General features: G+C 47.6%; 1 protein-coding gene across 5 annotated transcripts in view; it reads left to right on the forward strand.

Annotated features, from left to right (window-relative positions):
• Window positions 1-19,427, forward strand: part of CFAP70 (cilia and flagella associated protein 70) — a 351,702-nt gene that overhangs the window by 91,685 nt on the left and 240,590 nt on the right. For all 5 annotated transcript variants that reach the window (XM_029576140.1, XM_029576137.1, XM_029576141.1 and 2 more), the window contains exons 4-5: window positions 8,752-8,850; window positions 8,962-9,041. In XM_029576140.1, coding sequence (XP_029432000.1) covers window positions 8,752-8,850; window positions 8,962-9,041 — 179 coding nt within the window. The remainder of the gene's footprint in view (window positions 1-8,751; window positions 8,851-8,961; window positions 9,042-19,427) is intronic.

A 19,427-nucleotide genomic window follows, 5' to 3' on the forward strand; every position in this document is an offset into this window, starting at 1 on the left:
TTCCATCCCCTTCGATTCCTTACTCTTCTGGAAGCCCACATTAAAAAAAAAAAAAAAAAGGCAAGGAAGAAAAAAGGCAAACTGGGAATGTAAATAGCTAGATATTGTTGTTATGGAGCTTGTCCATAGTTAGCTTGTTACAGGGATACTGGCAGGCTGGTGCCAGCATAGATATATATAAGGAGTCAAATATCAAAAAGCACCCAAAAAATTTTTTGGGGGGAATCACACTATATAATCCAATTCACATTCAAATAACCCCCTTTTTGAATTATTTTTAATAAGATATTTGAACGTTTAATAGCTCACAATCTGTGAATCTTATCAATGAACCAACCTTGTTCATGCAGGAGGTTGGCGGATCTATTGTCTGACCCAAACCAACCTCACTGCTGAAGGCTTAAAAAAAATTTTCAGCCTTCAGCAGTGAGGTTGGTTTGGGTCAGACAATAGATCCGCCAACCTCCTGCATGAACAAGGTTGGTTCATTGATAAGATTCACAGATTGTGAGCTATTAAACGTTCAAATATCTTATTAAAAATAATTCAAAAAGGGGGTTATTTATATATAAGGAGTGACATCAGTGAGCCTTTTGATCTATCTCTCCATCTGCTGTTTGGCATGCATGATCCATTGGTTTGGACTGGTCTGACTGAATTTAAGGAAAGGAAATGATCAGATAAGTGGTAATTTCTACTCTTTGCTGTGTAATCTTATTATTGTTTCACAGTGAAATGCAGCAGGTATGGGAAATAATATTCTTGCTAAGGAATTGTACAGGAATGCTCTCTGGCTATTGTTTTCATGTAGATAAGCAGCATGAATTAGCCATGCTGTATGGGTACGTCCTCCATGCCACTAGGTGGCGGAGCTCTCAAAGTCTATTACAGACTTTTAGCTAGGTACTCCCTCCCTGCTATATCCTGGAAGGATCACCTCAGGTACCTCAGTCTGTTTTTTTCTGTGCAACGGTGTGTGCGGAGCTCTCTATGCTCCACATTAACTTTAATTCTATCACAAATACAAGAAAAATACAAGAAAAAAAATTTTCCTTCAGCAACCTACCCTTCAGAGATGGCTTATAACAAATTTCTGGGCACCCCCTCCCCATACAGGATGATTATTCTCTCAGCTGACCTCCTCGGTTAACCTCCCGGTTTCCCTGGCAGGCACTGAGTGGAGGATGGGGGAGGGGGGACAGAAGATTCGACTTCTGGTGACCATCCAGCGGATTCGACAGTACAGCCTGCCCTTCAGAGATAGTATAAAACATCTCTGGGCAACCCTCTCTCTCCCTGACCATTGATTCCTTCAACTAACCTCCTCAGTTAACCCCCCGATTTACCAGGCAGGCACTGAGTGGAGGTCGGGAGAGCTTCTCAGCTGTCGACCAGCGGCTGGGACATCGCTATACCAGCCTCCTAAATCTAAGGGCACCAAGTCCGGCATGTCTTTAAAACATGCGGGCCAAGGAAAAGTTTAAAAAGTAAATAAATAAATAAATAGATTCCCGCCAGAGTCGATCCAACCGCCGGAGCACCGAGACATTGCCGTGGGTGCATCGAAGCAGGCGCATCGATGCGGGCTCATTGAAACGAAAGCATCTATGCCGGCGCAACGCAGCAGCTGCCGATGTTCCGGCGCATCGAGGCAGCCGCCGGCGTATCGACGCAGCCGCAAGCACACCAAAGCACCGTCCTAGCGCATCAATGCGTCCACTGGCACATTTAAAGGGCACCCCCGTGCCAGAGCGCCCAACCATCGAACTAGGCGCTGGAGCGCTGAGTCATTGATCTAGGCGCCAGAGCACCTAAACGTAAACCAGACGCGGGGCATATCAGGCATCAGCGCTGCCGCATCGACATGGCAGCTGTCGCCTGGGCACATCAACGCTGTCCTCGAGTACATCCAACTGGCCACTGGTGCCCAAACGCATCGGTGCGGCTGCCGGCGCCCAAACACATTGGCATGGCCTCTGGCCCCCTGGCTAATCGGCGCGTCCGCCGATACACCTAAGCGGCAACCCCACGCATCAGCACAGATGCCGATCCATCTGGGCAACCGTCGCTGCGCAGGCCCATCCATTCATCCACCGGAGAGCACGCAACCCCCCCCCCCCCACCGGTGCGCAGGCCCATCCATGTGGCCGCCTGTCACCAGGCCCATCCACGAGTCCACCTACCAGTAAGCCTATCCATAACAACATAACAGAGCATGAGCATACCTGCAAGACCACAGGAAGGCCGACCTGAGCGCACAGACCAACACTGATGCGCGTGCACGAATCCGCCTATCCTTGGCGCAGCTGCAATTTCGCGCAGGCCCAACAAACCTCCGACACTACATGTTGCAAGGCTCATGTATCCGGAAAAAAAAATTTTTTTTCAATCCATTCTGGGACACTACCTCCAAACGGTATGCCCATCAAAAAAAAATAAAATTTACATTTATGGTCTTTTTAGACCACCAGCCTCAACAACTGCCTATCATAGCATGAGGTGACAGCTTAGACACTCCCTTCGGGGCGACTATATAGACTGCTCTTTCCATCAGAAGACATGTTTCCTTAAATTCCTGATTAATATGGACCACAGCCTCGATATAGGGACACTGAAACTCTGCAAGCATTGCGACCATATCTCCAGCTAGCCTCTGCAGACACTTCCTTACCTCCTCAATCCTTAACCTTGAGGAAGGCTTAAGACATTTACATATATCTCAACAACTACCTTGGTAACCAGACACCTTACATTGTTACCATCTAGTGCCATACGACACAATGTCCACGACAACTGGGGAAAACTTACCATGTCGTCTACAAAAATTGTTTGATAATCAGTTCACTGATACCGTAACAAAGCTCATACAGCAGAAAACAGCGGTGCTTTCATTAACATTGCCTCAACGCTCATCGACCTCGGTGCCTTACCATACATCTCTTTTCAGCTATAACTCTCAATTTAACCAATCGTCAAGACAGCAGGCTTCTCAGCAACAAACACCATGCCAGCGTGTTAACGACCCGAAACAGTCACGACAACCAACGGATTCTCAATCTAAAAAAAAACAAAACCCAGTCGGGACCTTTAAAGGTTGAATAGTCACTGTGGTTACCTGTTGGAGAACGGTTGTCCACTCATTGTCCACCCGAGACCTACATTACCTCGGATCAATTGAGTCTTCTCCATATGAGGGCAGGGATGTGCCCGCACTTCTGGACTAACGTTCCCCTTAACAAATGCCTTCACAGGAGAGGTTTAAGATAACTTCTCTCAAGCCCATTCTTCCTTCCTTTTCACTAGGTGATGGGGGCTACCTTTGTATCCAGGTGGACAGCCGATATTTTCAGTACAGGTTCTTCCATTCGGCAGACTTCAGCCCAAATGTTTAACCAAATGCAGGGCACAGCCATGCGCACATCTTAGTTGTCAAACAGTACAACAATTTCCTTATCTGTACGATTGGCCCCTACGAGTGTCCGATTGAACGTGACTACGAGCGAATCTTCTACATACGATTTCTTGCCTAGACCATTATGGACTCCTGATCAACTACGAGAAGTCGAAGCTGGAGCCCACGCAAACTTTCAGTTCCTAAGAACTTAGTAGCTCTTTTTACGCTGTCTACAACTCTCCTTCACAGTGCGGCAGAGCGGCAGCCACGTCCGTGGTCCCATACAAACGCCTACATATACACCGCCTTCTATTGGGGCTTCAAAATCAGTGGGCTCAATATCTACATCCATTGTCCACACCCATTTCCTTGCCCACCAGCACGGAAAGGGACCTGCATTGGAGACTACTCCCACTCGTACTATCGAGTTCCCCTCTGAGCCACTTTGACGTCAAGTGAGACTAACCACAGTTGCATCCCCTAGAGTATGGGAAGCTCATCTGAACGCATTCAACACACAGGACCTATGGTCTGCATACAAACACACACTACATATTCACCTTCGGGAACTGATAGCAGTTAAAAAAAAATCTATCTATATATATATAAAAAAATAAAAAATAAAATAATAAACCCTTCGAGCCCCTCAAGGAGCCTTGCCAGGGAAGACAGTCATGGTGATCATGCACAACCAGGTGACCATGTTACACATAATCAAAGAAGGAAGGCCCACTTCATGCAACCTCACAAAGAGGCATTTTAATTGCTAGGATGGGCTCACCACTGATCCACTCATTGCAGGCAACTTATCTGCCGGACATTTCCAGTCCTGGAGAGGACAAGCTGAGAAGGATTTTTTCGCCCCCCCCCCCCCCCCACACACACACACATGGCAACTTCAGCAGCATTTAGCTCATGAACCTTTTCGCAATGTGGGGTCCCCCTACATACGATCTGTTGCAACCCGAAGCAACAAAAAACTATAGAACTTTGTTCGGTTAACTGAACCCACTCAGAATTGCTCCAGACGCCTGTCTCATCGATGGGTCTCACTGCCTACTTTATGCATTCCCTACTTTACCACTCATCTCTTGTTTCTCCACAGACATCCCTGATGTAGTAGCCAAATCCAAATGTGAAGAACTTGCCACATTCTTCCAAACCAAAGTAGATAAATTGCTATCCAAGTTCTCCTCCTCTACCGGCCCCAGCAACCACTTCGAATTGGACATCAATCAAACAAAGACCAGTAACTATACTAAAGTTCTCTCCTCCCTAGACTGCACTTCTACATTGGAAATAGAAACCTTTATCAAGAAAGCCAAACCGTCCACTCACCCATCTGACACTATACCCACTAAACATCTTCTCACAATACCCAACATCATTGCCAAACCTTTAACAAAAATCATTAACCTGTCCATTAACTCTGGGCAGGTACCCCTCCCCCTGAAACAGGCAATTGTCAAACCTATTCTAAAGAAGCCCAAACTTGACCCTTCTGATCCAGCTAATTATCGCCCTATATCAAATCTTCCATTCATTTCTAAACTCCTTGAAAAAAATGTCAACAAGCAACTTACAGAATACCTTGAAGATAATCATATCCTTGCCCCCGCACAATACGGTTTTCGGAAATCTCATAGTACTGAGACTCTTTTACTTTCCCTGACAGACCACATTATCAAAGGATTTGAGAAAGGGCAATCATACATTCTTGCCTTCCTTGACATATCCTCCGCTTTTGACACCGTCAGCCATCCCATTCTCCTACAGCGGTTGACTGAAATTGGCATTACAGGCGTTGCCCACAACTGGTTCAATTCCTACCTCAGCAACAGAGATTACAAAATTCAATTAGGAAATCATGTATCCAAGGCCATCCCCCTCAACCGAGGTGTCCCTCAGGGTTCTTCCCTATCCTCTACCCTATTCAATATATACATCCTACCTCTCTGTTACTTCCTCTCCAGTCTAAATCTCCCTCATTACATATACGCTGACGATGTTCAGCTGCTCATACCCTTCACCGACTCTTTATCGAAAACCATGGATTTCTGGAATGAAACCCTCTTTTCCATTAACAATCTCCTATCTTCCATCCACCTAGCTCTTAATACCACGAAAACTGAAATCATGCTCATCTCACCCCAAAACCAACCAATCCTCCCCCCTATTACGCAGTTCCAATTTGCCCAACAAGTCCGTGATCTGGGAATCATCCTTGATGGTCATGTCACACTTAAGAAATTCATCAATAACATACTCAAAGACGGCTTCTTTAAACTCCACACACTAAAAAAACTCAAACCCCTACTCCATCCCCCCGATTTCCGTACAGTGCTTCAAACTACTATCTTCGCCAAGACTGACTACTGCAACTCCCTACTTCTCGGCCTACCCAACAATGCCATCCATCCCATTCAAATTCTGCAAAACACCACAGCCCGGATATTGACCAACTTACGTAAACATGACCATATTACCCCTGTTCTAAAAGATTTACATTGGCTTCCAATAGCTTCCCGCATACAATATAAGGCGCTCTCTCTAATCCATAAGGCCTTATACAACCCTGAAATGAATTGGTTTAACGATTCCTTCCATTTACACCAGTCTAATAAGCCTACCAGACATGCACACCTTGCAACCATGCCTATCCCTTCTCCTAAACTCTACAAACTTACTTCCACGAGAGCCCGTGCACTATCGATAGCCGGGCCGACCCTCTGGAATACAATGCCAGTTGACTTACGGCAAGAGGAATGCCTCAAATCTTTCAAGCGGAAGCTTAAGACCTGGCTCTTTGCTAAAGCATACACCTAATTTTTCACTCTTCCTATCCATTATATCCACCTTCCACTCTCTCCCTACTTTCCCCTTCACTGTCCCTCTCTCCCTATCTCCCCTCCCCTCTTTCCCCCGCTCCTCCCTCCATCTCAGCTCTCCTCTCTCCTCTCTCCTCTCTCCTCTCTCCTCTTCCCCTTTCTCCCTCACTAGCCTGCCTGCACTTCTTAGTCTTTATTTTCCATTGTACATATGTGTATATAATTGCAAACGTTGTTATAATATAATTTAATGCAAACTTTCCCATGTTATCTCCCACCCCCTTTTAATACCTTGTTCGCATGTTTTAATTGTTCAATGTAAAGCGCCATGCCTGGCGCCAGTTTATGTTACAATGTGAACCGATATGATATCCTGGATGAATGTCGGTATATAAAAATTTTAAATAAATAAATAAATAAGATGCATAACGAACCGAGAGGATCTAATCGGTAATGTAGACAACGGATACTGAATGATGGTGTAGTACTGATGTTGTCGTGGCCGTTACAGAGAATGCCTTCATTCACCGCTAGAGAGGAATTCGATGCGGTCTGCTGGTCAGCTGCAGAGAATTGATTGCCCACTTGCACTTGCAGCTTGTGTTATCTATGCAGTGCAGTTAACTACTGCACCTCTCTCTCCACAACCCAGGACGGAGCATCACTGCTACGTTCCCTCCACTTCTCCTACACCTCACAGAATGGAGATTGTAGGGCTCACTTATCAACGCTTAGGCATTTCTCCTACTCTTCAAAATATTATTCTCCCCACGAGTGGTCAACCAGGATAAATTGCCACAGAAAATTCTCACTACACTTCCTGCTATGTATCACTGGGTATAAACCCATTATCTGACTGCCTGAAAGGCTTCTCTTAGGTCTCCATCGGCGTTCCAGCAAGGCCCTGCTACATCATCGCTGCCAGTTTGAATGCTATCGCAGTTAATGCACACCTCTAGATGGAGAACCAATTTCAGGTTGTATCTAGTTTCCAGGTTTGTGAATGGCATACTCCACCTCTGTCCACCTGTACACAAACCACCAGTACCGTGGGACGTTCCCATAGTTCTCGAACAGCTAAGATTTTTCGCCCTTTGTACCTTTGGACTCTTGTCACCTTACCTACCTTTCATGGAGGGGTTTTTCCTGGTTGCTTTCACTTCAACAAGCAGAGTTACCAAATTACAGGCCTTTAATTCACTACCCTCCTATCTTCCATTTCACCATCAGAAGGTGACCTGGCACACTCACCCAAATATTTCTACTAAAGGTAATCTCCAGGTTACGCATTAATCAAACTATCACCTCGCCCACATTCAATCCAAACCTCATGCTACCGCTAATGAGAAGATTACACACCTGAGATGGCAGACGTGCTCTAGCGTACTATAAAGAACTCATGCTTTTCGCCTCACCGACCTTCTCAACTGTTTCTGTCATTTCATCCAAATGCAAAAAGTCGTCCAGTAACAAAAGGAACTTTATCCACATGGATATCCAACCATATCCAGTTTTTTGTTATGAGCAAAGGTCATAAAACTCTACCTGCTACACCTACGGGGCATCGAGTGCTTGCAATGGTAGCTTTGGCCGCCTCTTTCCATCAACTGCCTATCGTAGAGATTTGTATAACAGTGACATGGTCATCGCTTCACACATTCACATCCCACTATTGTTTAGACAAATGGCAAATTATGCCCTAGTGGGGCGGACTATCCTACAGAAGACCACAGATTTCATATACTTACAGCCTTCATGGGAACTGTCCGCAATCTTTATCGTATTGAGCAAAAAAACAAAGCAACAACAAAAAAATAAAACAAAGAGTAACATACCTTCTTGCTCAAAACGTCAGCTGGGGACGCCCATACAGCATGGCTAATTCATGCTGCTTATCTACATGAAAAGAGCAAGTTTGCTTACCGTAAACGGTGTTTTCCGTAGATAGCAGATGAATTAGCCATGCTGACCCGCCCGTGTCCTCGGACAGTTCTAGCACACCTAACTAACACTTTGATACTGACTGAGGTACCTGAGGTGATCCTGCCAGGATATAGCGGGGAGGGAGTACCTAGCTAAAAGTCTGTAATAGACTTTGAGAGCTCTGCCACTTAGTGGCATGGAGGACGTACCCATACAGCACGGCTAATTCATCTGCTATCTACGGAAAACACCGTTTACGGTAAGCAAACTTGCTCTTACTATTAGGAATGGTGCAGGAGTGTTGTTGTCATTGTAAGAAATGGTGAATGAGTGGCGTTTGACTGTTTTCAATTTAAGAAATGGCACAGGAATGTTTGATTGTTCTTACATTATAACAGCTGGAGGAGTGATATCTGGCTATTCTTACTGTAAGGACAAATGAAGGACAACTTTTTGGCTATTCTCAATGTGATGACTAGGGCGGAAATACCCTCTTATTGTATTCACTCTAAACAGTAAAAGAGCAAGTACTGTCTGACAGTACTCACAGTGCAGAATGGTGGTGGAGTGCTCTTTGGCCAATGGATTCTGTTTATTTCTTTCCAGTCACTGTGTTTGAAATTTTACCAAAGGAAAAGAAGCAGAAGGAGGAGAAAACAGCGATTTTAGGACAGGCATTAATTGACCTGCTTCCTCTGCTACAAGGTTAGTGATAGAGCTGATGCAGTTTAGATTTATTGGGGTCAAACAAGTGATGCCTTGAGATACCTTTGTATCCTAAACTTGGGGTTGATTGCATTTCATATTTCTTTGCAGGGGAATGTAAGTTCAAGAAAACCATCCCACTACATCCTATGACAGGCTATCAACAAGAGACTGTTCGACCAGATGTCAAGGTTATGGTTCTCTCTGAAATCTAATAATGCTGCAAAATCATAGCACTTTCTTACTTCTTTTGGATCAAACATATTTTATAAATATACTAGTGAATACATTGCATACTTATAATAAATAATTCAAGCCAATGCTTTGCATGTGATGATTTAGCCTGCTGTTATTAGAGCAGATAGAGCAGTTGATGAATATGGTAAAATGATGGACACCTGTTCAATTACAGTAGCAGGAACAACACGGCACAAACCTAGATGGCCCTTTCTGAACCCAATCTCTCTGTTAGTGTTATTTGCTGCCATATGTGCCAGGGTGCTACAAATCTAAATCTGCAGAAAAAAATAGCAAAATCTCCATAGATATATCTTCTCCTTAATGTACTGAAATCATGCATAGAATTGATTTATTTGATGTTGATTGGCTATTTTCCACATTAAAGGCAATAATACATTTGTAAAAACTATTTCAGATTAATATTTTCTATCATCATGAAGGTCAGTTTCATATTTTTAACCTCTGACTGCAGTAAGTTTGCACACTACCTTCCTCTGGGGCAATGTTCAGAACTATCTATCTAGCTGGCTAACTATGGTGTTAACACAAAGCAACCGTGCAAGCAACTTAATCTGCCAGGTGTTTCCAACATTCTAGCAGATCATCTTAGCAGTAGTCTCTTCATCAGTCAGTAGAAAACATACTTTCTGACTTCTGGGGTATACTGACCTGTTTGCTTCACCACAAAACACAAAACTAAATCAATTTTGCTCCATTTTTCAAGCGATCTCAGACTAACACAAAATACTTTCTACCTCAGTTGAGGCCAAAAGCCTCATGTACACTTTTCCACCAATACTACTCATTGCCAAGACAATATTGAAAGTTCTTTGAGATCGAGCCTGCCTGATTCTCATAGCACCAGCATAGCCCAGACAAATTTGGTGTATGTATCTCGTCAAGCTTTCCAGCAGCCCTCCCATACTTTTGGGGTCAGACCCTGCTCTTCTAACTCAAGACAACAAGATGCTCTTTCATCCCAATCTTTCAGACCTCAACCTCATGGCATGGATGCTGAATGCTCAGTGATTGTCAATCTTTGCTTACTGTTGGCGATCGAAGACATATTGATTTCCTCTAGAAAGCCTTCAACTAGGAAAAACTATGTCTTCATATGGAAAAGATTTTCCATCTGGTGCCAACCACATGATTCCAATCACTTCCCATGTGAGCCTCTGCAATGTTTGCAATACTTGTTTCACCTATCTAATTTGGGCCTTGCAATTGCCTCAGTAAGCATACATTTAAGACTAATCGGAGAAAATTCTTTTTCACTCAACGCACAATAAAGCTCTGGAATTTGTTGCCAGAGAAGGTAGTTAGTGCAGTTAGTGTAGCTGGGTTCAAAAAAGGTTTGGATAAGTTCTTGGAGGAGAAGTCCATTAATGGCTATTAATCAATTATACTTAGGGAATAGCCACTGCTATTAATTGCATCAGTAGCATTGGTTCTTCTTAGTGTTTGGGTAATTGCCAGGTTCTTGTGGCCTGGTTTTTGGCCTCTGTTGGAAACAGGATGCTGGGCTTGATGGACCCTTGGTCTGTCCCAGCATGGCAATTTCTTATGTTCTTATGTTCTTAAGTCACTGTAGCTTACTACACTTTGTTGGACAACAAACCAATCTCCACGTGTCTGCTGGCATCTTGTTTTATGAAAGGAGTCTGGAACATCAAACCCCCAATACAGAAACCACTTGTTCTATGGGATCTCAATGTGTTCCACTCTCAATTGATGAAGCCTTCCTCATTGCTGTTACTTTGGTTGAAAAGAGTTAGCAAACTCCAGGCTCTCCTCCACTACTCTCCATACCTGCAGTTCTATCACAACAGGGTAGTTCTTCGAACTCATCCGAAGTTTCTACCGAAAATAGTCTCAGCTTTCTATATTAATCAGTCTGTAGTACTTTCTACCTTCTTCCCAAAACCGAATGCACATGAGGGAGTAAAATCTCTCCATATTCTGGATTGCAAATGGGCCTTGGCATATTACAAACGACATATTCAACTTCATCGACAAGTTAATCTGCTTTTCTTTTCATATGATCCTAGCTACCTTGGAATAATGGTTGCCAAACAAACTATCCAACTGAGTAGCCGATTATATCCATCAACTTACATACTCAGCCAAGGCTCATCAACAATGAGCTATAGTTTCCTCTGTTGTTCATCTCCGACAAGTACTCAGCGAAGATATTTGCAAACCTCCGACATGGTCATAAGTTCACACATTCATATTCCATTACTGTCTTGATATTATTTTAAAGACTGACAGTAGTTTTGGACAGTTTTGCAAAATCTTTTTTTGTTGTAGTCCACTCTCCATGGTGGAGTCTAGATTGCTTGCTAAGTAATCACTCTGCTGGCAACCTTCAGCTTGGGACTCCCCACATGTAATGGTTAATTCATTCTGCTTATTAATGGAAAACATGTTTCTTACTGTAAATGGTGTTTTCCGAAGATTAGGAGGATGAATTAGCCCTGGCAAGTCGACTACACAGCTAAATTTAGCTGTTACTGATTGAGGAGGCTCATGGGAACTCCTGCACATGCTCAGTAGAGCTAAAAGCTGTACAGCTTGGAGAGTGTTAGAGACCAGCTCCCCAAAGGGGAGGAGTTAGCAATCTGTTAGACCAGCTCCCCAGAGGGGAGAAGTTAGCAATCTGTTATAGATCTGCTCCCCCAGAGGGGAGGAGTTAGTAATCTGTTATGAATCTGGATGCTGGATACTTCCGTAGAAGGAGAAGTTAACAAGCTATAAGCGATCACCCCGCCAAGGGACAAAGTAGCACTCTGTACGGATCTTACTAAGGAGTAGCAATCTGTTAGTGCTCTGCTCTTCCAGAGGGAAGGAGTAGCAACTGTGATGCCTTGTTCCTTTAGAAGATGAACCAGCAACCTGTATGATTCCCACGGGGAGATAGCTATCTGATATGGATCAGCTTCCGCAGAGAGAGGAGTGATGGTCTGATGTGGGTTGGCTCCCACAGAGTGGTAGATTTATTTATTTATTTATTTATTTATTAACTTTTATTTACCGACATTCGTGCAGCACATCATGCCGGTTTACAGATAACTCAGGTGGGCGATACAATAAAACAATATAACAATGTACAAAGAATAAAATAAGTAAAACCATAACAATGTAACCTTAGAACCAAATACTATTTCTTACAAAAGGACACCACTCTTATTAATGTAGGAATAACACTTAATAGAAATAGTGAATCCCTGGGCCGATGGCAATTGACAGCGCCCTCAAGTGGAGATCCTGAGAGGGACCACCGGCTAGGCTGGAGTTTTGAGACAAACACAGATAGTTCTTTATTAGACTGGAAGTAGAACCACCAGAGGTGGCAGTAGTGAGTTGATATGCCTGGCAGGGCTGAAGTCCCTCTGATACTGGAACCTCGATCTCTGAGTTGTTGAGCTGTAAGGAGAGACTATAGGTAGTGAGTAGACGGGGTATGCTGGGCATAACCAATGATAGATGATACACTCACAATAGTAGATCTCTGTAGTCTTCTATATGCAACAGAGAGTCTTCAGTATTCAGGAACAGGAGCCGCAGGCAAGTACTGGTTCTTGTAAGCAGTCTGAAATAGAACTCACAATAACTGTGTATGGGATTGCTTCTGGAATAGAAGAGAGGCTAGGAGAGATTTAGGAACGTAGGCCCTCGTGGAACAAGTACCGGTTCCTAACTGTTAATCTGTAATAATAATCCATAAAATATAGGTATCTGATATCTTCTGAGGAAGAAGAGAGTATGAGAAAGGAATTAGGAAAATAGGCCCTCGTGGAGCGAGTACCAATTCCTAGCTGCAATCTGTAATGGTAACTCACGATCTCCGTACCTGATATAACGTCTTAGACTGAAGGGAGCCTTAGCGATTAGGAACAATGGCCCTCGTGGAGCGAGTACCGGTTCCTGTCTGTAATAGGACTCACTGTGTTCATGTCTGCGATCGCCTCCAGGCAGTAGGAGTCTTCTGAGTCTTCAGGAATGTAGGCCCTCAAAGAGCGAGTACCGGATCCCATCCAACAATCTGAAATCAAGAATAGAGAGAGCGGAGCCCTCGAGGAGCAGGTACTCCTGGTAAGTTTGAAAAGACCGAGCAGTAGAGAAGAATTCCCCTTGATGACTCGGAGCGTATTTGCAAGTAGCGTGGACTGCCGAAGCGAGTCCCGATGGAGTTCCTTGCTAACTCGTTTGTAGTTAGCAAACAAAGACCTTTTAAATTGAAAACGGATGACGTCAGTACGGGGGGCGCCCCAGAGGTTCGCGCCCTTGCTGGTACAAAGTCTGCAGCGCACGCACCCTTACGTCATCAGGAACATGGCGGATCCGTAGCGTCAAGCTAGCCCAGGGACACCGGGACCAAGAGGTGGAGAGAAGCCGCGGCTGCATCTGTCCATCTGAGCTGAAGGGAGTCGACACAAAGGTAGAGAGGGTGGAGCGAGGGCGAGAATAGGCACGAACGCAACAGAGAGACAAGTCCATTTAGTTTCTCTGCATGACATCATCCACATGGCTAATTCATCCTGCTATCTATAGAAAACACCATTTACAGTAAGCAAACATGCTTTAGAAGTGCAGAGAATCGCCTTCTTTAATAAAGATTTTTTTCCATTTGCAGGGGAGTAGTAAATACTAGGGATGTTAATCGTTTTTGAACGATTAAAATTATCGTCAGATAATTTTAAAATCATCCAAAATCGTTAGAGTGCACGATACAATACAAATGCCCCCGATTTATCGTCAGGGGCATTTGTATTGTATCGTTAAATAGGGCACGAGAATTATTTGGGGGAGGGCGGGAAAACTGGCACACCAAAACAACCCCTAAACCCACCCAACCCTTTAAAACCAATTCCTTACCCTCCCCCACCCTCCCGAACCCCCCCAAAATGTTAAGTTACCTGGTGGTCCAGTGGGGGGGGGGGGGGTCCCGGCGCGATCTCCCGCTCTCGGGCCATCGGTGCCATTTTCGCTGCCACTAATTAAAATGGCGCCGATGGCCCGATTTAAAAAAAAAAAAAAAAAAAAAAAAAAAACCCACCCGACCCTTTAAATCGACCCCCCACCCTCCCGACCCTTTTTTTAAAGTGAGGCCCGCGCCGCTAAAAAAAAAACCCCACCCGACCCTTTAAATCGACCCCCCCACCCTCTCGACCCTTTTTTTTTAAAGTGAGGCCCGCGCCGCTAAAAAAACAAAACCCACCCGACCCTTTAAATCGACCCCCCCAAACCTTTTTAAATTACCTGGTGGTCCAGGGGGGGCCTCGGGGAGAGATCCAGGGGGGACTCGGGAAGAGATTTCCCGTTCCCAGGCATCAGCTGTTCTAAAAATAAAATGGCGCCATCTTTAAAGATGGCGCCATTTTTAAAGATGGCGCCGGCCAGCCAGTGCTCCTACCATGTGACAGGGGCCGGCCAATGGCACGGATACCCTGTCACATGGTAAGGGCAAAGGTGCATCGGCGCCATTTTATTTTTAGAACAGCTGATGCCTGGGAACGGGAAATCTCTTCCCGAGGCCCCCCTGGACCTCTCCTCTCCCCGAGGCCCCCCTGGATCTCTCCCCGAGGCCCCCCGAGGCCCCCCTGGACCACCAGGTAATTTTAAAAGGTTTTGGGGGGTCGGGAGGGGGGGTCGATTTAAAGGGTCGGGTGGGTTTTTTTTTTTTTTAGTGGCGCGGGCCTCACTTAAAAAAAAATTAGCGATGTGAATTGGAATCAGAAACTATTCCAATTCACATATCTTAACGATCAGATTCTTCCCCCCCCCCCCCCCCCCCCCCCAGCCGAATCTGATCGTTAAGACGATCTGGCACACGATTCACATCTCTAGTAAATACCCTTTCCTGTACGTACCCGGATCAGTCCAGACAGTGGGTTGAGCCTCCTTTCCAGCAGGTGGAGACAGACTAAAACTTGCAGGATGCCCTATATCAGGACAGAGCCTATCCTTTCACCCTTCAGTATTTGTCTGTCTCCCAGCAGGTGCAGCATCTCCCCTTCGGTTCTCTGCTGTAGGCTAGTCAGCCTCTTTATTGTCTTTAGGTTCAAGCAAGTACTACTTTTGGTTCTTGTTTTTTAAAAATTATAGAAAGTGAATCTCTGAAGGAATTTTTGCCTTCTTTAGTGCCTTTTTGTGTGGGAGACGTCCTTCTCCCAGCTCTTGCCCGGCTCAGGGGGGCTTGTCCCCTTTTGCAGGAGGGGGTTCCCTGCTTAGTCCTGAGTCCGTGTACGCTTCCAGGTGTGGGGACCGACGCTCTCTGGGCCTCATTCCCCCTCTGGCTGCCGAGAGGGTTTTGAACCCGCTGCTGTGCTCAGTAAAAAAAAAAAAAAAAAAAGGAGTTTCAAAGTTTTAACTTTCAATAAGTTGCAGGTACTCACCTACCTCTAACTTATTTGCAGCAGTTGACCAGCTTTTTTAACTTTTTCTGGTCAGTATAGGATTAGATCCGGCAGTCAGAGAAGCAGAAGGCAGCAGGTTCCCGCCTGCTCTCTCCTGCTGTGCAGGCTGTCAATCAAGCTTTGTTTTTTCAGCTTTTTTTTCTTCAGCCGAGGTTGCTATGTCCCGGCTGACAGCCTGTGTTTCTTGTGGGCTCTCCTCGTCGCGTTTTTCGCGGCAGGGCCTCTGCACTGCTTGTCTGCCGGGTGGGGAAGGTCCCTCCTCGGCAGGACAAGCAAATTTAGCCCGGGGCTCCACTCCTCCCGGCATGGCTAGGCCTTTCCCGGGTCGGCAGAGCCCGGGAACGGCCGCCATCTTTGATTTTTCATCGGTGCCGATTTCAGTGCTCCCTGGGGCTGGGGGGCCGGATTTTTTCGATTTAACCCCCGATTTGGCCACCGCGGGTTCCCAGGAGGGGGGTCCTGACCTTCCCTCGCCCCCCCCCCTCTCCCCCCCCCCCCCCCCCCCCGGTAAATCCAGGGTCCTGTTTTCCGTGGATTTCGTCCTCCTCATGCACAAATCTTATTTAGCTAGCCTGCATGAGATGGATGAAAAAAACCCCTCTTCCCCCCCCCCCCCCCCCGGTCTAAAATCCCTCGCTCAGCGCCGTTGACCTCTGGACCGGCTGCGGAGCCTCAGGGACCAGTTCGGGTGCGGGTGGTCCCGGGGGTGCTCCCCTCCCCCGGTGTCTCCTGGGTCCTCAGACCCCGCTGCTTCCTCAGATTCAGCAGATGCCCCCCCCCCAGAGGGGTATGACCCCAGAGCCCTTCGTCTTTTTCGTAAGGAGGAGCTAGAGCCCCTCCTCCCTTTTGTTTTGGAGGAGCTGGGTCTGGAAAGTCCCTCCGTGGATAATCTCATGGCCTCACTTCCTAAGGATATGAACCCGGTGTTGGGAGGGCTCCGGGCTCCGGCCTCGGTCTTTCCCTTCCACCCCATGCTTAAGCTCCTTATCCTACTGCAATGGGAGGCTCCTGAGGGTTCGCTCCGGGTGGGGCATGCGATGGATAAGCTCTATCCCCTCCCGGAAGAGGGCTTGGAGCTGTTGCAATATCCATCAGTGGATTCTTATGTTTCTGCAGTGGCCAAGCACACCACGATCCCGGTGGAAGGTTCCACGGCCCTAAAGGATTCACAAGATCGTAAGCTGATGGCTCACCTGAAGCACATCGACGACGTCCTGGCCCTCGGAGTTCGGGCGTCTTGCTGTAGCAGCCTCATGATGCGGGCAGGCCTCCAGTGGGTCCAACAGTTACTCTGCGCCCGAGAGCTTCCGCCAGGTGAGGCAGAACAGGCCGAACGTCTGGAGGCGGTAATCGCTTACGTGTTGGACGCCCTCTACGATTTGGTCCGTGTCCAGGCGAAGGCGATGGTTTCAGCAGTGGCTGCCTGGAGGCTCCTTTGGCTTCGCCACTGGTCGGCTGATCAGTCCTCGAAGACCCGGCTGGGCACGCTTCCCTTTAAAGGTAAGATGCTCTTTGGCGAGGACCTCGACAAGCTTATGGACTCCTTGGCTGACAACAAGGTCCATAAATTGCCAGAGGACCGCCCTAAGTCTTCTCGGTCCTTCGCGGCCTCTCGCTTTCGCTTCAGGGGTCAGCGTCGCTTCGCTTCTCGAGGGCGGGGCGGTACTCCAAGGGGGTCTTCTCGTGCGCAGTCCTGGTCGCAGTCCTTTCGTGGCAGGCGGCCCTTTCGCGAGGGCCAGCCCGTGCGTACCACCGCTAAACCTGCCACACAATGAAGTTCAGCCGGCCCATCCCTCGGTCCCTTACCTCGGCGGACGCCTCTCCCTGTTTTTCGAGGAATGGGTCAAAATCACTTCGGATCAGTGGGTCCTCGACATTATCAGAGACGGGTACGCTTTCGACCTCGTCAGGGAACTTCCAGATCTCTTTCTGTTCTCACCTTGCAGCCGGGCCAAGAGGGACGCGGTGGTCCAGACTCTCTCCAAGCTTCTGGATCTGTGGGCGGTGGTCCCAGTCCCAGAAAGGGAAATTGGCGCCGGCCAGTATTCTATTTACTTCACCGTGCCCAAAAAGGATGGGTCCTTCCGCCCAATCCTGGACTTCAAGAGGGTCAATCGGGCCCTCAAGATCCCCCGCTTTCGCATGGAAACCCTGCGGGCGGTCATTGCGGCGGTCCGTCCAGGAGAGTTCCTTGCTTCCCTCGATCTCGCAGAAGCATATTTTCATATCCCCATCCACCGCGACTACCAGAAGTTTCTCCGATTCCACATTCTCAACCAGGACTTCCAGTTTCGAGCTCTCCCCTTCGGCCTTGCGACTGCTCCTCGCACCTTCACGAAGGTAATGGTAGTAGTGGCTGCGGCCTTGTGCCGGGAAGGGATTCTCGTCCATCCCTATCTGGACGATTGGCTCATCAGGGCCAAGTCGGAGACCTCTTGCCGGCGGGCGGTGGATAGAGTCCTGGAGCTCCTTGCCTCTCTCGGGTGGATAGTGAACTTTTCCAAGAGCAAGCTTCAGCCCTCCCAGGAGTTGGAATTTTTGGGAGCACACTTCGACACCCAAGTAGGCAAGGTTTTCTTACCTCGGGCGCGAGCCCTCAAACTGATAGGTCAGGTTCAGGATTTGATTGCGCTATCTTCACCGACGGCCCGGGATTATCTCCAAGTCCTGGGCTCCATGGCTTCTACCATCGATCTGGTCCCCTAGGCTTTTGCTAATATGTGTCCATTACAGAAAGCTTTGCTGTCTCATTGGCAACCAGTGTCGGAGCAGTTCCACGTAGTCCTTCCCTTCTTGGAGTCTACTGCCGACGAATTACAGTGGTGGCTGTCCCTTCCTCATCTCCTACAAGGGATACCTCTTCAAGCTCCACAGTGGACGATAGTAACCACGGATGCCAGCTTGTTGGGCTGGGGTGCGGTCTGCCTATCTCAGTCCACCCAGGGGACATGGTCCCAGACTCAGTCGCGCTGGCACATCAATCGGCTGGAAACTTTGGCGGTCCGCCTGGCCCTTCAGGAGTTCCTTCCTCTGATCTGCGGCAAGGCGGTACGAGTCCTGTCCGACAACTCCACCACAGTCGCCTACATCAATCGCCAAGGGGGCACTCGCAGTCCCCTGGTAGCCTTAGAAGCCAGCTGCCTACTCGCTTGGGCGGAGCGTCACCTACAGTGCCTTGCGGCCTCTCACATCGCCGGAAAAGACAATGTTCAAGCCGACTTCCTCAGCCAGCAGTCGCTCGATCCAGGAGAATGGGAACTCTCGGACGCGGCCATGGCTCTGATAGTGGACAGGTGGGGTCCTCCTCATCTCGACCTCATGGCAACTCTGCACAATGCCAAAGCCAATCGGTTCTTCAGCAGCTGGAGGGAACACGGCGCAGAGGGCGTGGACGCTCTGGCTCTCCCTTGGCCGGCGGACGTGCTTCTGTACGTGTTCCCCCTCGTGGCCTCTGGTAGGGAAAGTTCTCAGGAGAATTGAACTCCACCGGGGTCCGGTGATTCTCGTCGCTCCCGAATGGCCGTGGATCTCATCAATCTAGCGGTGGACGGGCCCCTGCGCCTCAGTCATCTCCCTCGTCTCCTCCGGCAGGGGCCTGTATTTTTCGACCTGGCCGATTGCTTCTGTCTAGTGGCCTGGCTTTTGAACGGCGTCGCCTGAGGTGCAAAGGTTATAGGGAGGAGGTCATCTCCACCCTGCTGCGAGCCCAGAAGCAGTCGACTTCTCTGGCCTATGTGCGCATCTGGAAGGTCTTTGAGTCCGCATGTACGGAGGCGGGCATCCCGGCGCGCTCTGCCTCGATTCCTTTGGTTCTTTCTTTCCTTCAGAAGGGTCTCTCTAAGGGTCTCTCCTTCAGTTCCTTACGCGTTCAAGTCTCTGCGCTTGGCTCTCTCCTGGGTCGGGTGGATGGTCATGCCT

This window comes from Rhinatrema bivittatum, chromosome 14 (assembly GCF_901001135.1).
Source record: "Rhinatrema bivittatum chromosome 14, aRhiBiv1.1, whole genome shotgun sequence".
NCBI classification, from domain to species: domain Eukaryota; kingdom Metazoa; phylum Chordata; class Amphibia; order Gymnophiona; family Rhinatrematidae; genus Rhinatrema; species Rhinatrema bivittatum.